General features: G+C 36.8%; 2 protein-coding genes across 2 annotated transcripts; one reads left to right on the top strand and one right to left on the bottom strand.

Annotated features, from left to right (window-relative positions):
* The first annotated feature begins 193 nt into the window (after positions 1-193).
* On the top strand, positions 194-19,701 carry parp1 (poly (ADP-ribose) polymerase 1). Its single transcript, XM_079888563.1, has 23 exons — positions 194-621; positions 1,496-1,658; positions 1,786-1,901; positions 1,997-2,211; positions 7,877-7,958; positions 8,299-8,415; positions 8,574-8,750; positions 8,839-9,007; positions 9,850-9,990; positions 10,509-10,751; positions 12,218-12,283; positions 12,385-12,517; positions 12,931-13,126; positions 13,703-13,831; positions 13,927-14,010; positions 14,527-14,649; positions 14,737-14,865; positions 14,964-15,062; positions 15,998-16,150; positions 16,363-16,490; positions 17,807-17,868; positions 17,962-18,076; positions 18,843-19,701. The coding sequence occupies exons 1-23, from the start codon at positions 499-501 to the stop codon at positions 18,922-18,924; spliced, it is 3,045 nt and encodes a 1,014-aa protein (XP_079744689.1). The 5' UTR covers positions 194-498; the 3' UTR covers positions 18,925-19,701.
* Positions 4,175-5,305, bottom strand: adorb1a (adenosine receptor B1a; the record flags this gene model as incomplete). The annotated part of the gene is made up of 1 exon (XM_079888696.1): positions 4,175-5,305. The coding sequence occupies one exon, from the start codon at positions 5,303-5,305 to the stop codon at positions 4,175-4,177; it is 1,131 nt and encodes a 376-aa protein (XP_079744822.1).
* Positions 19,702-20,260: the final 559 nt, after the last annotated feature.

A 20,260-nucleotide genomic window follows, 5' to 3' on the forward strand; every position in this document is an offset into this window, starting at 1 on the left:
TGTCACTTCATATTTGATAATATTATATGATCTGTGTCAACTGCATTTAATAGATGACACTTTTAATAAAACGTGTATTTTATTTGGTTTGTAAAAGGTGTTTTAACCGTTCTGACCAGCAGGAGTCACCAGCGTTTCTCCCATCACTTCATCTAGGAATGAGCAGGTTATCAAGTTAGAAGGAATGAAAGTTATCATTAACAAGATAACACCACTGATCCTAACCACTGTGGAAGTACACGTGTCGTAATGTTTAAAACATGTCACTAAAAATACACAGTCATTGTCGGAAAAGTAGCTCGAGTTCGATTAATTCTGCCTGCGCGTATTCTCTACTCTAGAGGAATGTAGAATCGATTAGTTTGGACTGGTATTCTGCGCGGGTGCTTCTGCACGCGGACTGAGTGCTATTTCTCATTGCATTGTAACGTTAGTTGTTGCCCTCTCTAACAAGAATTGAACCGCAAACGTCCACCTTTCACAGTTATATCTGCAGAAATGGCTGATTCACAGGACGACAAGCTGTACAAAGCCGAATATGCGAAAAGTGGACGCGCCTCTTGCAAGAAATGCAAAGAAAACATTGCTAAGGACTCGCTGAGAATGGCCATTATGGTGCAGGTAATAAATGATGTGCTACTTTGACCCAATGATGCTATTAAGCATCGGTAATTTGGTGTAAATGCATTTGTATTTTGCAGGTATGCTTTTGAACGCATATTGTAGTCAATGCAATTGCATTAGCCTACACGTAAGTTATGTATGCAAGTTTCGCGGGCCCAAGAGGAGTTTAATAAATGGTTATGGAATGATATGAAGAGTTCAGATGCAAAAGCCTCTAAGTGCCATCTGAAATTTTCTTCTAGAATGATCATTTTTATCAAGCTCGTATATTTAAGTTCAGTAATTTCACTTAAATGACAATTAATAGGTCATTTTCATTGCCATTTAAATGAAATTACTGAATTTAAATATACAAGCTTGATAAAAATGATAATTCTAGAAGAAAATTTCAGATGGCACTTAGAGGCTTTTGCATCTGAACTCTTCATAACAGTTATTTCATATGGACATCAGTTTGCAATTGCTTTTAGTGGTGCATTGGACAACATTAACAAGAAACAAATGAAAATGTGGAAACAATAAAAACAAAGCTGTGTGCTTGTAATGAATTGATGATAATACAATGAATCCCAAAAGAAACAATGTGTTTGCAATGACTGAATTTCACATCTCTTATAGTTGGATTCATGGCTTAATAAACACAATGTTTACTTCTGTAAATAGACTTCTGTAACAATTAACAAGCAATAGAGCTGTACAATACACAATATATTATGTTTAGTGATCTGTTTTACTGCAAATCCTCAACCAAAAATGACCAAGCTGCTGACTGCTGTAATGTTATGTTTATATGTGCTTTCAGTTTCATTTTGCAAGGAACTAATGTTTTAGTGGATGTTTCTTAATCATCCCGCACCTGTCTCTCTCACAGTCTCCCATGTTTGATGGCAAAGTGCCTCACTGGCACCATTTTTCCTGCTTTTGGCTCCGGGCTGCAGTACAGTCACCATCTGACATATCTGGATTTACTGACCTGCGCTGGGATGACCAGGAGAAAGTGAAGAAAGCCATTGAGAGCGGAGGTGCTACTGGAGGTGATTTGTTGAGTCTTTTTGACCTAAAAACTGATTTTGTTTGGTTTGATATGCCATATGGCTGTAAAGCAGTTAGGCTTAAGTCACTAAGTCTTAAATGAATTCATTAATCCTCATTGCTTTGCAGGGAAAGGAGAGCAGAAGGGAGCAGCTAAAGGGGAAAAGACACTGAATGACTTTGCAGTGGAGTACGCCAAATCCAACAGAAGCACCTGTAAGGGATGTGATCAAAAGATTGAAAAGGTACATAATGCATAATCTATTGTTTAACAAATTATGCTTTTTTAACACAAGACGATTAGTTATTAGTTAATATTTTCTTCCCTGCTGATGTTCAGGACCACATCCGTGTGTCAAAGAAGTCAGTGGACCCAGAGAAACCTCAGCTTGGTCTGATAGATCGCTGGTACCACACTAGCTGCTTTGTGAGCCGGCGTGAGGAACTATTGTTTAAACCTGAGTACAGCGCCGCCCAGCTCAAAGGTTTCGGAGCTCTACGAGATGAAGACAAGGAGGAGCTGAAGAAAAGACTTCCCGCAGTGAAGAATGAAGGGTGAGCGTTCAATTTCTTTTTGCTGTCATGTTGCCTCAAACTGTATAAGCACAGTTTTAGGATGCTTTTTTCTAAAGGTTTTAGTTTTACAAGAAATGCAGCATGCCTGTTTATGTAAGCTGGGCAGGTTTGTGTAGCAATTTCAGCTTAATAGATTTAGTGTGGATCCGTCATACTTTTCATAACAGGAGCAAAGTATCGTTGTCTATGGTCTTTAGTAGGGCTGCACGATTAATTAAAACCAAAATCACAATGTGGATTAGTGATATTATCAAATCACAATTTCTGCGATTTAATTAAATGCATATATTAGGGTTGGGCCAATAGATGCCTGACAGACATCACAATGTTGAGCCGGAATCGTGTCTGTTTATGCCGCAGTCCAGAGAGTCCTGTCAGTCGGATTTACAGCACGTTAATTCATCAGTTTCTCCCGAAATACATGAAAGTAAGTGGCCAGTGAACTGGGAGAAGAATAGAGTAAACTTTATAGTTACTTACACTATGTGTATCTGATATGACTAAAGCACGTTGGCAAATTATATTTGAATGGATTGTTATTGCCTCTTCCATAGACACCAGTGTGTATTTTACAAACTAGAAACTTTTATATTGGCAGGATATTTTTTTCACACCAATATAAAAGTTTGATCTTTAATATTTAAAAATGAAAAAAAAAAATTAATGCAGGAATAAATGTTAGTATTGTATCTGTAAAGTTGTACTGTAAAATGAAATTGACACTTTTTATTTTACAGTGAAATATTACAATAGTTGTATTTCTTGTTTTGTTTAATATTTTTTTATTTAGTAAATATTTATAATCATATTAAAATCATAATAATAACCATTATTTTATAGTTATAGTAATATAAAATCACAAAATGTTTGTCCAAATTGTACAGCCATACAGACAAGCACAACAAACCTGGAGCTTTTTAAATGTCATTTTAAATCGCAATCACAATTTTTATTAGAAAAAAATTTGCTTGCTGCAATAGTTCATGTTACAGGTGTTCAGTCGCACACCAATAACATCTCTTGCCTACCGTGGCACTCACCCCCACTGTCGTTTTCATTTTTATAGTAATAAAAATAATTTAGTTCAGTTAGAGGACACTACAAACTGACATTAATGAACAGGGTTGCCATGGGTCTTTGAAATCCTTGAAAGTCTGTGAATATGAAAAAAAAAATTGAAGGCCCTGGAAAGTTTTTGAAAATAAACATACATAGATACAGGTCCTTGAAAGTGCTTGAATTTATTTTGTGCAAGTAGTTTACTGGAAATAAATCCATATTATTCCCTCCGGTCCACTAATGTGTTATTTCGCCAACACTTGCGTGGCCTATGCATACTAGCTTGCTTGATTTACCTTAGTTACCTTCAAGTGCACCACAAGAATTTTGTTAATGTTAATTAAGCCATCTTATTCGTTTTATTAATAAAAATCTATGTTTTAAGTTTGTAATTTTGCTATTTTTGTTGTGTTTTTCATTAAGAAGAATAATAAACCCACCATTCAAGCAATTTCCGTCCCCGAATTGATGCTAATTCGAATGCCGTCATTCATAAGCAAATTAAAAGCGAGGTGGAAATGAGGGGAAAACTCCAATGGCAACCCGGTGATACCAGTATTGCTGGAGTTGTCACATGTCGATTAATCGGCGGGAAAATTTCATCACTGTCACATCCCTAATTTCCTCCACTCCCCCCAACCCCCAAATCGTCCAGCCCTAAACTGAAGTCTATTGTAAACTGAAATTATTTTCTCTCTCAAATCAAAGATTGTTTCTTAGAGTGACTCGTAGAAAATATAGGTCTGGATTTACACATCAAATCACCTTAGAATTTAGTTTTTACTCCCATTGTTTTGATTCTTTTCAGTCTTTACTTTAGGACTAGATTAAGTGTTAGCGTTCAAGTTAACACTTGGGGTGGGTGTTGTTGCATCCCCCGTCATCATGCCTGATGCTCATCACCATCACTGATGCCCCTGCCACATAGAAAGATAGCCTTGAAGGCTTTTCTGAAGGTTTTCATCTTGTAGGCGTAGAGGAAAGGGTTAACAGCCGAGTTTGCGTGGGAGAGAATAATGGCCGATAGTAGCAGCGGTAGTGGAACGGGACATGAAGGGCACAGCAGCAGGAAGCAGTTTATGATGTGTAGCGGAATCCAGCAGACCGTGAAAAGGAAGAGGACCAGAAAGAGCGAAGTGGCCATTTTCATCTCTTTCTTCATCTTCGCCGTTCCCTCTGTGTTGGTCGCGCCGCCCCGCTCTGCTGCAATCCTCCTCATCTGACGTTTGACCGTGACGAAGATCTGTGCGTAGATGAGGAACATCACCACCAGTGGGGACAGGACGCAGGCGAAGAAGTTGAAGTAGACCATGTAGGTCATATCCACCACAAACACGAAGAAACAGTAGCCCGAATCAGGCGGAGGCTTGTGCCAGCCCATCAACGGCACCAGACCGATCAGGAAGGCCAGCGCCCAAGTCACACACAAGACCAGCACTGCGTTGCGAGGTGTCATGAGCCGGTGGTACTGGAAGGGCATGAAAATGGCCACGTAACGCTCCACAGCGACCGCCAGCAAGCTGAAGATGGAGCTCTGGGTTAACATGATGAGCACAGATAACATTAGCAAACACAGATACAGATTGTGCCGTGGGATTCCCAGGTCCGTCATAATGGCGCAAGGGATCGCCAGGGCACCCACGCATATATCCGCCACTGCTAGCGACACCAGGAAGTAATTCGTAACCGTTTGGAGGTTTCGGTTCAGTCCCACTGCAACACATACCAGCAGGTTGCCCACGGTGGAGAGGAGGGCTATGATGAGCTCGGCTATCATGTAAGGCAGGTTTATTGATGCTAGGATGTTCGGTGCAGCTGTTGTAGTTGTAGAAGTAGTAGTACTAGTAGTAGAGGTAGTTTGGGTAAGTTTACCTTGCGTAAGTGTGGACATGGTGGACAGGCCGTAGGTGAACTGCACAAATGTGTTATTTTCATAAGAGGTGACATTCATAAAAGTCGTGTTGAGGTAGAGCAGAGTCGGCGAGAAAGTGAAGTTGGCGATAGACTCATTCATTTTGACCTGTAGACATAAAACCAAGCCAGGAAGAAAAACGATGATTGAAAATCAGTTATTGAGCTTTGTATTAAAATGATATAAAATGGTCAATCTGATTGCCTTTGAATGAGGAATTGACCTTCTGAATAAACCATCAGTCGGTAAAGAAATCAAGAACTCCTTCTCAAATGTTAGTGGAGGGAGTGAATGTTCACTTTCTGAATGTTATATCCAGTGTTATGTCTGAAAGTTTTTGATTAAGTCAAAGTAAAGCAACGAGTCGGTGAAGTGTAGATGGTAAACAAACAAATCACAACACATGTGCTCTAACCATTGTTCTTTCATTATTTAACACTTGTTTTTTCCATTTCTTATTTATGTGTAATAATTGTATTCAGGGCTTGACATTAACACTCGCCAACCCGACAAATGCGTGTGGATTTCAGCAGTGGCGTGTAACGCAGTCACTCCTACTAGCCAATTTACTGGGTCGAATTTTATATTATATACATTTTTAATTGTAGTCTTTTAAAAAGGCATCTGAAATAATAAACTAAATGCAATTTAGTGTTGTCAAAAATGTTGATATTTCGATACATATCAATACTGAAATATCTGACACTCTTCCGCAGGATACACAATAGCAGCTGCGCATTCTCGCTCTCTAATCTCTCCGACAGGGAGTTGACACACAAACCCTTCACTCACTCGTTTCATTTGCGCTGGATGAATATTGTTAGTGTTACAGGGCTTGGATTTCAGCGTGGGATTGTGAGTATTCAGCATAATTTTGCTCACTCCAGATTTTGTGCTCACTCCTACAGTGTGCGCACATAAAGATGAGTATATTGGCTATATAAAACAGTATAATGGGTCTTAAAGTGACAGAAGACTATTTAAGAAGAAGTCTATCCAGCTGCCAAATTATGAGATAATATAAAAAATATTTATATAGCAGTTTTCCCCTATGGTATCGATGTCAAAGTTGTGGCCGGTGAAAATGCTAAGTGGATAGTAACTTTGAAAACCACTAGCCACAGTGGCTGGTGAGCAAAATGTCAAGCCCTACTTGTATTAATATAATAACAAATATATGTTAAAATGTAATTTATTCCTGTGATACAAAGCTGAATTTTCAGCATCATTACTCCAGTCTGATTTGATGCTTAAGAAATATTTCTTATTGTTATCAATGTTGAAAAAAGTTGTGCTGCTGATTATTTTTATGAAAACTGTTACATTTTTACAGGATTATTTGAATAGAAAGTTTTTAAAAAAAAATTTTGATTTGAAACCGAAATCTTTTGTAACATTATAAATGTCACTTTTGCTGAATAAAAGTACAAGTATAAATTTCAAATAAACAATATATTATTATTGTTTATTATTATATAAACATTAAATGTTAAAGTAAAACAAAAAAAATACTTAAAGTTTAGCAAAATATTGAATTTCAAAACATCTAATTAAAAGTAAATATTATTGATGTACATACCAAGTCTCTGTCGTGTATGCTTCGTATTCTGCTCTGAGATGTCACTCGTCGTTTGTTGTTTGCCTATGATCTGCCAATGTGTTTGACTTCTTTGGATCTGCTTAGAAATGTTCTATCCATTAGCAAAAGATGCCACATCTATATTCATTTATTTTCTCTCGCTGTGTTGTCTTTCACCTATCACTGTGAGATATGGGCTTTTATAAGCCTTTCATTCTAATGGGAAAAATGCTCCTGTTTGTGTTTTTCCCACTATCGGTCATCATTATCGCCACCCAAATGGGCATTAATTACTTTATGGAGGGAAAGTAGGCTCAGTGGTGATGTTGAGATCAGCTTGTTTGTCAGGAGGGGAATTATTAATGATCGGCATTATGATGGGCGCTGGACAGAGGAACCTGTCCAGACATGACTGTGACTCAGAGGACTGATAATCTTCTAATGAGGTCCACTGATAGATGAGCCGCTACACGAGCTCAGAGGAGTCCAAATCTCTCTGTAGGATTAACTCAAATCCACAAGGTGGAAAAGTTCACCATTCAGATCAGGTGATCAGATCATGGATCAGGGTTTGTTTTTTCAGGTTTTCAGTGAGAATATCCTATTTACATCCTTATGAAGGAGCAGTGTTATTTAAGTTATTTACATATCATTATAGTGTTTCATTTTGACATTTTTCACTTTTTCTTAATATTTCTATTTAGCTTTATTTTTGTTTTATTTTTTTAGCAATTTTAGTACTTCAGCTTAAAATTATTTCAGTTAGTTGATTTTTTTTTTTAGGTTTAAGTTTTTCATCTTATTTATATTTTATTTTATTTCAGCTTTAAAATAACACATGCATTTTGTAATAGTTTTCATAATTAAGAATAGCATCATTATGCAGAAGTATTTAACTGGTGAATACCTCAGTTGATCATTGAGAATCAAGAAACTCTTAAGTAAAGAAAATAAGTCGGTTGTTTGCGTATTTAAGTAATGTCCTTATTTCAAAATGACCACTAGAATTTACAATGTGTTTTCATGAAGTGTTTTAGGCTCGTGCATCTGGTTGTCTTTGTTGTTTGTTTTTACAAATGTCTTTTCTTTCTCAGGAAAAGAAAGACAGATGATGTTGATGGAGGAGTTTCTAAGAAACAGAAGAAAGAAGATGAAAAACTGGAGCTGAAACTGAAGGTATGAGATGTGTTCTGAGATCATCTATAACATGGTTTGGATTATTGTGGATAATTATTACCTATTAACAAATTAATTTTAACCAATATAATGTAGAAATAAATTTTGCACATTTAAACGTTCAAACCCCTATTTGTTCTAGTTGCATTTTATTATTTGCGTTTTGGATTCTTTTTCCCTGCTGTTACTACAGAGCCATGACACATGATTGTGGCATCTGTAAAAAATTTATTGTAGCGTTGGCTCCCAACATTTAACTTATTGCTCTTTGTTTTTTCTGTAAATAGTAGAAAATATATCAGCCTAAAAATGCTTTTGTCTGGTTCTTGATGTATTCTAGGAGCAAAGCCAGCTGATCTGGGGAATTAAAGACAAGCTAAAGAAGTTCTGCTCCATCAATGACATGAAGGAACTGCTTATTGCTAACAATCAGGAAATTCCCTCTGGGGAGTCAAATGTAAGTGTGCAATACAGAAAAACTGTTTTGACATGCTGATTTGACCTGATGCTCGCTGTCTGACTGGCAATTTCAATAGAAGCATCAAAAGTCAGATACACTATAACTTTATGACTTTGTGTATCATTTCTTTAATAAAAATTGAATTTGATCGACAGGTTGTGGACCGGCTATCAGATTGCATGGCGTTTGGGACCCTGAAGCCTTGTGAGACTTGCAAAGGGCAACTTGTGTTTAAGAGTGATGCATACTACTGTACTGGAGACATCTCTGCATGGACCAAGTGTGTGGTCAAGACTCAGACACCTGATCGCAAAGACTGGGTCACTCCTAAGGTCAGTAGATCTGTGCTCTTTGAATTTCAGCACGTTGTTCTCCTAATCCTAACATGTCCTGACTCCTGACAATGTTATACTTCCTCAGGAGTTCAGTGATATTCCGTTCCTGAAGAAGTTTAAGTTCAAACGGCAGGACCGTTTGTTTCCCAAAGATGCTCCTCCTGCGGCTCCCACCCCCTCGTCTGCTACTGTGACCTCAGCCGTCCCGAGCATGTCCGCTTCCTCCAGTAACAACCTCTCAGAGGTGCCTGCAGGTCAGTGACTCTGAGAGAAACACTGATGCTTATTTAGGAGATCAGTATGAGTCTTTCAACAGCGGATGCCCACACTAATAATGATATCTTATCAGATGTAAGCAAAATTATTTTTGTAATTTTTTTTTTATAGGCTATTTTAGTATGTTTTGAATTAGCTTTGACTTATATTTTCATTTATTTTCTCTCGCTGTGTTGTCTTTCACCTATCACTGTGATATGGGCTTTTATAAGCCTTTCATTCTTATGGGAAAAATGCTCCTATTTGTGTTTTTCCCACTAACATCATTATCGCCACCCAATTTAGTTTAACTTGAAGTACTAAAAATGAATAAAAACATTTTAGACATAAAAATAAAATAAAAAAATCTTCAGAAACCAAAAATCTTCAAATAAAAATTCAAAATATTAATTTAACTAGTTTATCGATGATACTAAAATAACACATTTTAGTACAATAACTTAAACAACAATTAGAAATGCTGCCTTGGCAACTAACTGAAATAAAATAAGTTGAAAACTATTTTTATTTGTCAATAATACTGACAAATATTACAGAAATTAAATGAACGCTACATTAATTATGTTGTGTACTTAAAGGGACAGTTCATGCAACAATGAAAGTTTTATTCACATCTTGATGCATTTAAAATATGTGGATGGAAGCCTGGCTGATCTCAAAATGGCCAAATATTGGACAATCTGCTTCAGTCTGTCACTTGTATTATTTAATATTCTCTCAGGAACTGATCATTTGGCAAGCAGGTTGTTAAGGATTACTCTGCTCTTTCAATTTTTCTAGGTATAAACTAAGAATGTTTTTGTCTGAATGTATTCTCTAGATAAGCCTCTGACAGGACTGAAGCTGCTCGCCGTGGGAAAACTAAGCAAGAACAAAGATGAGCTGAAAAATACAGTGGAAGGACTTGGAGGAAAAATCACAGGCACCGCCAACAAAGCTGCTCTCTGCCTCAGCAGCAAGAGTGAGTGATGCTCTGTAGCTCTTTTACAAACTCTAGTGAGCTTCCTTGTTAAATAGACAGATTTTGTGTTTAGCTGGTTTGCACTGACTAAATTAAGTAATGCCCAATACATTCTTAAAAATAAAGATTCTTTAATAGTGGCATTGATGGTTCCATGAAGAACGTTTTAACATCCATGGAACCTTTGCACTGGACAAAATATTCTTTATATTATTAAAATGTTCTTTAAGAATGGTTCACTAAAAGGTTCTTTGGGGACCCAAAAATGGTTCTTCTATGGCATCGCTGAGAAAACCCCCTTTTGGAACCTTTACTTTTACGAGTCTATAATACAAAATGAGGTGTGCGTGTTAACTAGGTGTCCTATATAGGCCAGTATGTTCTCACAGGAATCGGCAGTCTGCTTCTACTTGCCGATTAATACATTTGTCCCTTCTGATTTTTCGCCAGCTTATTTATTTTTTGGCGAGTCACTTCGAAACTCCTTAACAACCCGCTCTGTTCTTCTTGTGTCTCAGAGGAGATTGAAAAAATGAGTAAGAAGATGGAGGAGGTGAGGGACGCAGGTGTGCGTGTGGTGGCTGAGGACTTCCTCACTGACATCAAGGAGTCCGGCAAGGCCCTCCAGGAGCTCATCTCCCTGCACAGCATCTCCCCTTGGGGTGCTGAAGTTAAAGTCGAGGCCCAGGCTGCAAGCGCGGCCTCCAAATCCACTGGAGCTCATTCCTCAAAGAGTACCGGCAAAGTCAAAGAGGAAAAAGGTTAGAGAGATTTATCTGTAAATCGTCTTATGAAGCAAGATTTTGCATGAGATTTTATTTTTATTGATTATTTAATTATATTCGCAAAACATTTAACTTCAATTGTATAAAATATTTGAGATTGAAACAAAATATGGAAATGATTTTGGGTGGGTTTTGATTGGGTAAAACACGTTAAGCTTTGATATTAATATTATTTTAATAAAATATACAGTATATTAAATAATATATATGAAATGTTATAGAATTATTTAAGTAATATATTATAATCATTCTATATTATATGAAAATATTATTATTTATAAAGTATATAATATTATCAATTTTCTATTATAAAACCAGGGACGTTCATTAAGAAATAAACACTGTTTATTTTTATTTGAATTTATTGTAGTTTTGTTCTAGGATTGTTAAGCTTTTTTTTTTTTTTATCTTTTTTTTTATTCCATGTATATACATGCATAAATGCACTGTCAGAAAGATTTCAGAAACACACCTACATGATATTTAACTATAATAATTAGGGATGCAACGGTACACGGTAAAATCCCGGACCGTTCGGTCAGCCCTGCACGGGACAATCTACCCTCGTGTCCCGCGGGACTTCGGTTTTGCCATTGAGTTCGTGCTGATCCTTTTAGTTTTTGCTTTAGGCGCCGTTCACATATCGCGCCTAAAAACGCGTAGAAAACACTAGGCGCGCCGCGTTCTCCTTTTTCCAAAGCGCTAGGGCGGTTGCGCTCCGGAGGCGTCTGTCGTTGCTAAAGCAACCATCAGATGCGCTCTGGTTGGTTCTTGTCACGTGACCTACGGTGCGCTTGCGGCATTCTGAAAAGTTGAGAATTTTCTGCTGGGGACATCGTTAGTGCCAACCGGTCTCGCCTTGCACCAGACAGTGTTGATAGACTCATCTTTTTGCACAGGAATCTCTCAATAGTGGATGAGTAAATAACATTGCACTTTGTATCCTGAATGCAGTATTTTTTTATTATATTATTTTGCTCTGCTTTTTTTTATTCAAAGCACAAGCTAATTTATGTTTGTTAAAGGTAAAAGTGCACTTTTTCTTTCACATTGATCACTTCATATACCAGTTATCAAGGTTTGGAATTGGGATCCACTTGAATATTTTGAAGTGTGTTTGTTTACATTTTGTATTTCATATTTCATTCAAGTGATAGTTGAAGAGGTTGTATTACTTAGTGTTGTTCAGTACAGACTAGAGTGTTAATTTATTCCATACATTGATGTTCTTCCTACTGTGACATTCTGTTTATGCTCATAAGAAAAATAAAACATATTTTTGGGATGAAATAGCAGTCTCTTTCTGCACAAAACATGTACCGAAACCGAACCGAGACCGTGGCCCAAAAACCGAGGTACGGACCGTACCGTGGGCTATCTGTACCGTTGCACCCCTAATAATAATTATTTTTGCTGAATAATACTTTTTATTACTCCTCCAGGTGAAAGCAAATCAAAGAAAATGAAACTGACAGTGAAAGGAGGGGCAGCCGTAGATCCTGCCTCAGGTGAGACTTAGTACTTTTTCCCATAACTCATTCAAAGTCAATATACTGTATTTTGATATCCATTGATTGTGCAATGCCTTATTCATGATTTAATTGCTCAGGTCTGGAAGACTGTGCTCACGTTCTGGATCAGAATGGGAAGATTTACAGTGCCACACTGGGTCTTGTGGACATTGTTAGAGGGACAAATTCATACTACAAAGTACAGCTGCTTGAGGATGACGTCCAGAAACGGTGAGCCTTACCCATTTTTGTGATTTTACTATGGATTACTGTTATAAAAACATAATTTCATCTCTAACACAGTACTATTTAGTACGTCTATATACAGGCAATTAAAATTTTTTTTTTAATTTATAGTAATTTCATACTGTATGAGTTTCTTAGACTTAAAAGTAAGTGCTTTGCCAGCCGCATTTTTATCCAACACCTGCTTCAAAACATTAAAATATTTGTATATTTATGCATGTTTCCCATAAGGCATTTCTCTTATAAAAGTGTGAATTTACAGTGCAATACATGTAGATTCATCAATGCAAGCATTTTGTAATGTGCACATGTTATAAGGGAAATACCTTTTAATTATTTTATATCAGCAGCTGCACCAATTTCCACTTTTCTTGAGCATGCTTGTGTTGCTTTCTCAGATACTGGGTGTTCAGGTCATGGGGTCGAGTCGGCACCACCATTGGGGGAAACAAACTGGAAAAGTTTTACGATAAGAACTCTGCTATGGATAATTTTTGCAGCGTGTATGAGGAAAAGACAGGGAATTCCTGGGCCTCAAGCAACTTCACAAAACACCCCAATAAGTTTTACCCCCTTGAGATTGACTACGGACAGGTAAGAACTGGGACAACATGTAGCCAGAGAACGATTGGGCATGAGTTTGATTTCAAAAGCATTGCCAGAATTGTGCATACATCTTTGTGAATATTATTGCTTTAGTGTTTGTCAACATGAATTAAAAGTCAGAAAGAATGAACTAGATTTGTGTTGAATGAACTAGATCTTCTCCCTGCTTTCAGTGAAGAACCTACAAATGTAATCATGATGTAGTGTTACAGCCCTAAGTGTGTGAGAGATATGGGAAAGAGGCCAAATATATTTTACTAAAGTATTTTTTGGGACAAATCTAACTCCAAAGATCAAAACAATCTGCATAACATCATGAAGCCTCAGTTGATACCCAGGTCAAATGTAACTTTTAACTTTTTTTAATGATTATTTCACTAAAAGAAAATCTATTTTACTTTTTTTATTGTGCATTTTGGCAGTTTTGACACATTTCCAAACTTTGGTTCCCATACTGAAAGCTTTTTTTTTAGGTATTTCTTCCAGGTCAAAACCAACCCAAATGCATTATGAGGGTAAACAAGTTGATTATAATCTACCTTTTTTTCACATATATTTACCTAGGATGAGGAGGCTGTAAAGTTGTTGACTGCAAGCGCAGGCGCCAAATCCCAGTTGGCCAAACCCATCCAAGACCTCATCCGAACGATCTTTGATGTAGAGAGCATGAAGAAAGCCATGGTTGAGTTTGAGGTGTGTTCACTTCCTTTTTTTTATTAAAGCAAAATTAAGAAATGCATGTTTGTGGTCATGGATGTGAATGTAACTGGGTGTAATTTCTCCTACAGATTGACTTGCAGAAGATGCCTTTGGGAAAACTAAGCAAGCGACAGATCCAAAGTGCCTATTCCCTTCTGAGCGAGGTCCAACAGGTTGGTCTTAGTGTTTCTGAAACTATATTTTGGTAGTCCAAGCCCAGTTCTTCAGTATATTCATAAATAAGTTATCCCCCTGGTTTCACAGACAAGGCTTAAGATAGTCTCAGACTAAAATGCATGTTTGAGCTGTGGAATTGGCATTCGGTGCTGCTTTATAAAGGTAGAGCACCAACCGCTATTCACGCACTTGAATGCTGATGCAACAGCTGTTTTCTTTTTTTCCCCTGCTGATCTGTGGTCTAATTTGCTGTCCTAGTTTTGGTTTCCCTTTTTGAATGATGAAAATATTCAAATACCTGCTGATATAGACAGATATTTCCTTACACGCAGGTGCAGAATGCACGTGCTAGTCGTCTTTAGTTCTTTAGGTGACAATACAGTCAGTTTCATCGCCTTTAGTTTTTTGAAGTCGGCTTGGTTTGTCCCGGGCTTAAGCCCTGTCTGTGAAACCAGTCCATCAAATAGCATCAAATATGCACTCCTTTTATTTTAACTCATTTATTTCTGTAGGCTGTGGCAGATAGCTCTTCAGAAGCACTGATCTTAGACCTGTCCAATCGCTTCTACACACTGATACCTCACGACTTCGGCATGAAGAAACCACCGCTGTTGAGTAACGTGGATTACATACAGGTATGGCTTGGGCAACTGTCAAAAATATTGTCTCGGCAGCATTCTTGTTGTGATGTCTGTCTTAAACCTTTTGCATATTCTTTATAGCAAAAGGTGCAGATGCTGGACAACTTGTTGGACATTGAGGTAGCCTACAGCCTGCTACGGGGAGGAGTGGAGGACAATAAGAAAGATCCCATTGACATTAACTATGAGAAACTCAAAACCAAAATTGAGGTAAAAATGTCTTTCATTGCAAGACGAGTGAATTTTCCTTTGCGGCTACCATTGATATAAACATGCTGTAGTGTTTGATACTGATTTTGTGTTTCTAGGTGGTCGACAAGTTATCAAATGAGGCTGAGCTTATCCTACAATATGTGAAGAACACACACGCTGCTACTCACAACACCTACACACTGGATGTTGAGGAGGTGAGATTAACGCTAAAAAAGTCTGCTATACGGAACCATTTAATGCGCAAATTTCAGAGGCCAATATAATTTAAAAAATAGCTTAAAACCCTGTTTTACACAATCTACTACATGCCTTCTGTCATCTGATTAATAGTTTATACTTTTTAAGTGTAGTAAAGCACCTTTAGTATAATTGTAAAAAAAAAAAAAGTCCCCCTCAGGTTGTGGTACTCTTCTTTTTTCTGTGTAGTCTTAAATGATTTAAGAATAATTTTTATTTTGTTAGTAATATTTCAATATGAACACTTGCTAGACTGAAGCATCTTAGGTTTATTTGATTATCCATACATTTTTTTTTGAAAAATCTAAAATGTGATTATCAAATATGATACATCAGTCTTTTGAAGAACTTATTTTTTGTACATCTCTTATTCAATGCATTATACAGTATGTTTTGCCTCCCACAATAAAAAATACAGAGCTTTGTTCATAAAACTAAGCATTTAAATTTTAACTTACTAAGACATTATCAGGTGTCCACTGATATTGATATGCATTTTATGTTAGTAGTCTGCTATACTGTTGTAAAGATCTCACTGATTTACATTACGAGCTATCAGAATGTCATCGTCTTTTTTTTAATATATATTAATATCAGCATCTGCACCAAATTGCAAATTTTTGGGTCTCTAAATATGTGTGAGCTCTATATTCTCTTATATCATTCTATATGAGCCATAAAAGCCTGATGTATCAAATATAATTAAACACACATGCACATGCATACTACTTTGTCTAAAGGTTCAAAAAACTTATTTTCTTTTTTTTAATGACTTTTTTTATATGCCAAACTTTACAGGTTTAACTAGTGCATTAATTATTGTTTCATAAATGCACTGGGTACACCATAGCTGCAAAATAACACATAATAACACATGTTTTTATACCATTAGATCTTTAAGATCGACAGGGAGGGTGAGTACCAGCGTTTCCGCCCCTTCAAAGAATTACCCAACCGACAGCTGTTGTGGCACGGCTCCCGCGCCACCAACTACGCAGGTATCCTGTCTCAGGGTCTACGTATCGCTCCGCCTGAGGCTCCAGTGGTAAGTTTCTCCTCCTCTAGTGCCATTAGCTGCCTCTCTCTGAAAAATGAGTACGTAAAAATCTTCTTGTTGATTAATGACTCAATTAGAGCAGTTTCTTTCTTAGTTTATGCTTAATTTATTATATTTGTTGTGCTTTGATATAAAACACACATTTGCAATATTGCTGTACTCTAATGATATCGATACTGATTATGTGATCTTTAATACAGACAGGTTACATGTTTGGCAAAGGCGTTTACTTTGCTGACATGGTGTCGAAGAGTGCAAACTACTGCCACACGTCCCAGGCTGATCCTGTTGGCCTCCTTCTGTTAGGAGAGGTTGCCCTTGGAAACATGTGAGAGATGCTCTTTTTGTCCTAGTTTGTTTTAAGTCTCCTTTTGTAATTATGGTATCAAGACGGGCTTTCGCACCGGATAGTTCTAGGAACTTAGTTCCTAGAGTTTGAACTAATGGTTCCCTTAGTAACATTTTCCTGGTTGCAATCGCACCGCCAGTTGCAACTCTGAAGTGACGTAAGCCGCGATTGTTGTTGTGACTTTTATTTTGACAGCGCAGCTGTCCTTTATTTTGACGGTGCTAAGAACACCAGAGCACACAGTGCTTACATTCTCCGTGTTCATTAGTTTACGATCTGTCTAACAGTCCTGTCTAATACAATATTAGATAGAACTGTTATACATAGAAGATAGACATTATATGAAAAGGTATTAGCGTATGCCGTGTGGTTGATGTCCAGTGTTGCTAGCTGAACAGAAATACATAATCATATTTTGCTCGGACCCCTCAAAGTTGAGTTAGATTTTCTCCTTAGCGTAAAGGTTAAGAGGCCCATCTATCACTGTTTTCCATGTTCGTAGAGTTAGTTCCTCCTGGAGTAAATGTATAGGCTATAATCTATGTGTTGACAACTTTTTTTTTAAATGGCGGGTGCTGGTGTTTTGCATGCATTCGGCCAATCAGCGCACAATAACGTCACTGGTAGTTTCTATAGTGCTGGTTTAGACACTACTGTGAAGTTGGAAAGGGAGTTCCTAGAACTAAAATTGTTCCTAGTTCCTGCGGTGCGAACACGCTAAAATCTGGGTACTTCCGCCAATAGCTCTAGGAACTATGAAAAGGTTCCTCCGGTGCGAAAGCCCCTAAAGTCACTAAAGTTGAACAAGTTAATACACTACTGTTCAAAAGTTTTTTTTAAATTGTTTTTAAACATGTCTCTTATGCTCACAAATGCTGCATTTTATTTGGTCAAAACATGTTGTGAAGTTGTATTACAACTTTTACAATACAACTGTTTTCTATTTAAATATATAAAAACTTTAATTTGAAGCTCAAGAAACATTTCTTATCCATTCTGAAAACAGCTGTGCTGATGTTTTGTCTGAACCATGATACATTTTGTTTCAGGATTCTTTGATGAATATAAAGTTCAAAAGAACATTGTTTATTTGAAATATAACCCTTTTGTCACATTATGAATGTCTTAACTGTCAATTGAATGCATTCTTGCTCAAAGGTATTAGTTTCCTTCTTTCAGTAGTGTTTGTCACCACTTTTAGGAAGGCAAATGATATTTGAAAAATGAAGCCCTTTTATGATTTGTTGCTGAGTGCTCTATAAAGATCTGATTTTGAGTTTTATTCTACTCTAAAGGCATGAACTGAAGAAAGCCTCGCACGTTACAAAGTTACCAAAGGGTAAACACAGTGTAAAAGGTATGGTGGTTCTTCATTTAGAAAGAAATCTTATTTTATAGTTCTGTTTTTTTGTTTCTGACAAATGTTTTACCATGTTTTTGCTGTCTGAAGGTTTGGGAAGAACTGCTCCGGACCCAAGAGCTACTGTATCTCTGAATGGAGTGGACGTTCCGCTGGGCAAAGGCGTCAACACAAACATTGATGACACAAGTCTGCTCTACAACGAGTATCCTTTAGTTTTTTGTATTATTTGCCTCCTTGCTGTCTTTCATCTGTTGTTTTACATAAATATGCATCTTATATATATATATTTAACGGAGTGTCTATTTTACACCAAGTGCAAATAGCCCATCTTTTGTCTGCAGATACCATTTACACTAACTCCGCCCAGTCGCCCACCATTGTCTGATTGAACCAGACAAAATACAAAATAAATCCTGCTCATAACAGCGCAAGGCTGATGGCGCTAGCTTTTGATGTGACCGACCCGAGTTCGAATCTGCCATTTTTAAAACTCATTCTTATCCCTTTTCCCATCACATATCAGCTCGGAGAGAAGTTTTAAAAAATATAAAAATTAAGACAATAAATGAGAAGTGGAAATCAAAGGGCCTATTTAATTGCAGTAATAAAGTTTTAAAGGGGTAAGGTTAGGAGTAGGTGTAGTGGAGGTAATGTCAAGTACAAGTAATGTCCCAAAAAAGCAGCATCCATTTATAGTTATAATAAATACAATCATATACACTGAATATGTTGTTGTTATTGCACACTGTTTTATAATATACTATTACATAACACTGGTGCAAACAGTATCTGCCACAATTTGCACCAAGTATAAATAGCATCTAACAACTATTTACACTTAGTGTAAAGAAAATACTTATATTTTAATTTAATGTACATAGAATATATCGCGATTAGCCGCTGCCTATATTTATATAACTACACATTCATCTTTCACTGCGTTTCCCTTGACTCAAACTTTCCTTCAGGTACATTGTGTATGATATTGCTCAGGTTAACCTGAAATACCTGCTGAAGGTTCGCTTCAACTATCAATCTTCTCTCTGGTGAGACAGCGGATCAGATCTGCCCATGTGGACAGGCTTTTGGACTCCACTGAAGCCCACTGCTACAGCTTTAGCATCAAGACCAAGCAGCATACGAGTTGACAAATGGTTAAATCAGTTCTCTAGCGCTTCAGTAACACATTCCCAGTTGCTCTAGTTTGTTAGTTTGGAGTAAGTTAAGTGGCTATATCTAAATCTTCATTTGCAATCACAAATTGTATCACAGCATTGTTGCAAATGTTGCAGGCTTTGGTATATATTCACAGAATGATTGGACTTATCTGTGGAGATCTTTCTTGTAAGCTACCAACAATAATAGGTAGACAGTCTTCCATTTTTCATAGACTTTTTCTTTGTTTTAATACTTTTGCTAAACCTGGAATCAGGTTAACTGTAACACATGTAGTGTACATGTTTTTGGTTGTCTTCTCAATATAAGAAAATGTACAGTTTTAGAAAAAAAAATTGTTGTAAGCTAGGATATAGCCTGCCGTGAGTGAGTAACCTTTTACTAGAATTGCCATGTTTGGACAAATATTTTGTATGTTAAATGTGTACTGTCCTGGTTTTGCTTTTCTGTTTTCTGTCCCATGCGAAAATGTACTTTGGCCAACTAAAATTGCAATGTAAAGCTAAGAGCAATGACTGCTGCTGTACTCACACACCTGTAATATTTTTAGTTTTTTTGGGGTAAACGACACAATTTTTGTGAAAAAGAAGCCTGTTTGCGTCCTGACAAACGTCTTTGCTTCATAAATAAAACAGGTTTTGGCTTATTTTGTTTGAAGCTCATTTATTTCTGTCAAACGCTTCCATAATAATACAAAGAAAAGAAATAAATAAAATCATGTTTTGCAGGGGTTAATATAATAGATTTTTAACTAAAATGTACTGGAATAACCTATTTCTGTACATTATTATTACTGTAATCTTTTTTTATTTTTTATTACAGCTTTCGTCCTGTTGGAAGTCCCTCAGTTAATCTACACTACAGTTACACTGCAAGAACTATGGTCAATTTTTATAATTTTAGTCCGACAAAAAAAAAAAAAAACACTATGGTACTATGTTTCTCTAAAGTCTCTTAGTTTAGAACTGATTCAACGTCATGCATTCATGGTTTTACCTGTGTTTACTATGATCTTGCAACAAATACCGCAAATAAACTATGGCAGCGCCTTTTTTACTTGAAGGCACAATATTTAAAGGCCCCTTATATAAGCGATACAATTTCTCTGCTATGTTCTGCTGTCATTTTGAAGAAGCTGCTTGTTTTCAAACTACTTTTAACAGGAACTGAGTGTAAATATGTTCAAATAAATCTTTGAGTTTCAAGAAAT

The sequence above is a fragment of the Squalius cephalus genome, assembly GCF_949319135.1.
Source record: "Squalius cephalus genome assembly, chromosome: 12".
NCBI lineage: Eukaryota > Metazoa > Chordata > Actinopteri > Cypriniformes > Leuciscidae > Squalius > Squalius cephalus.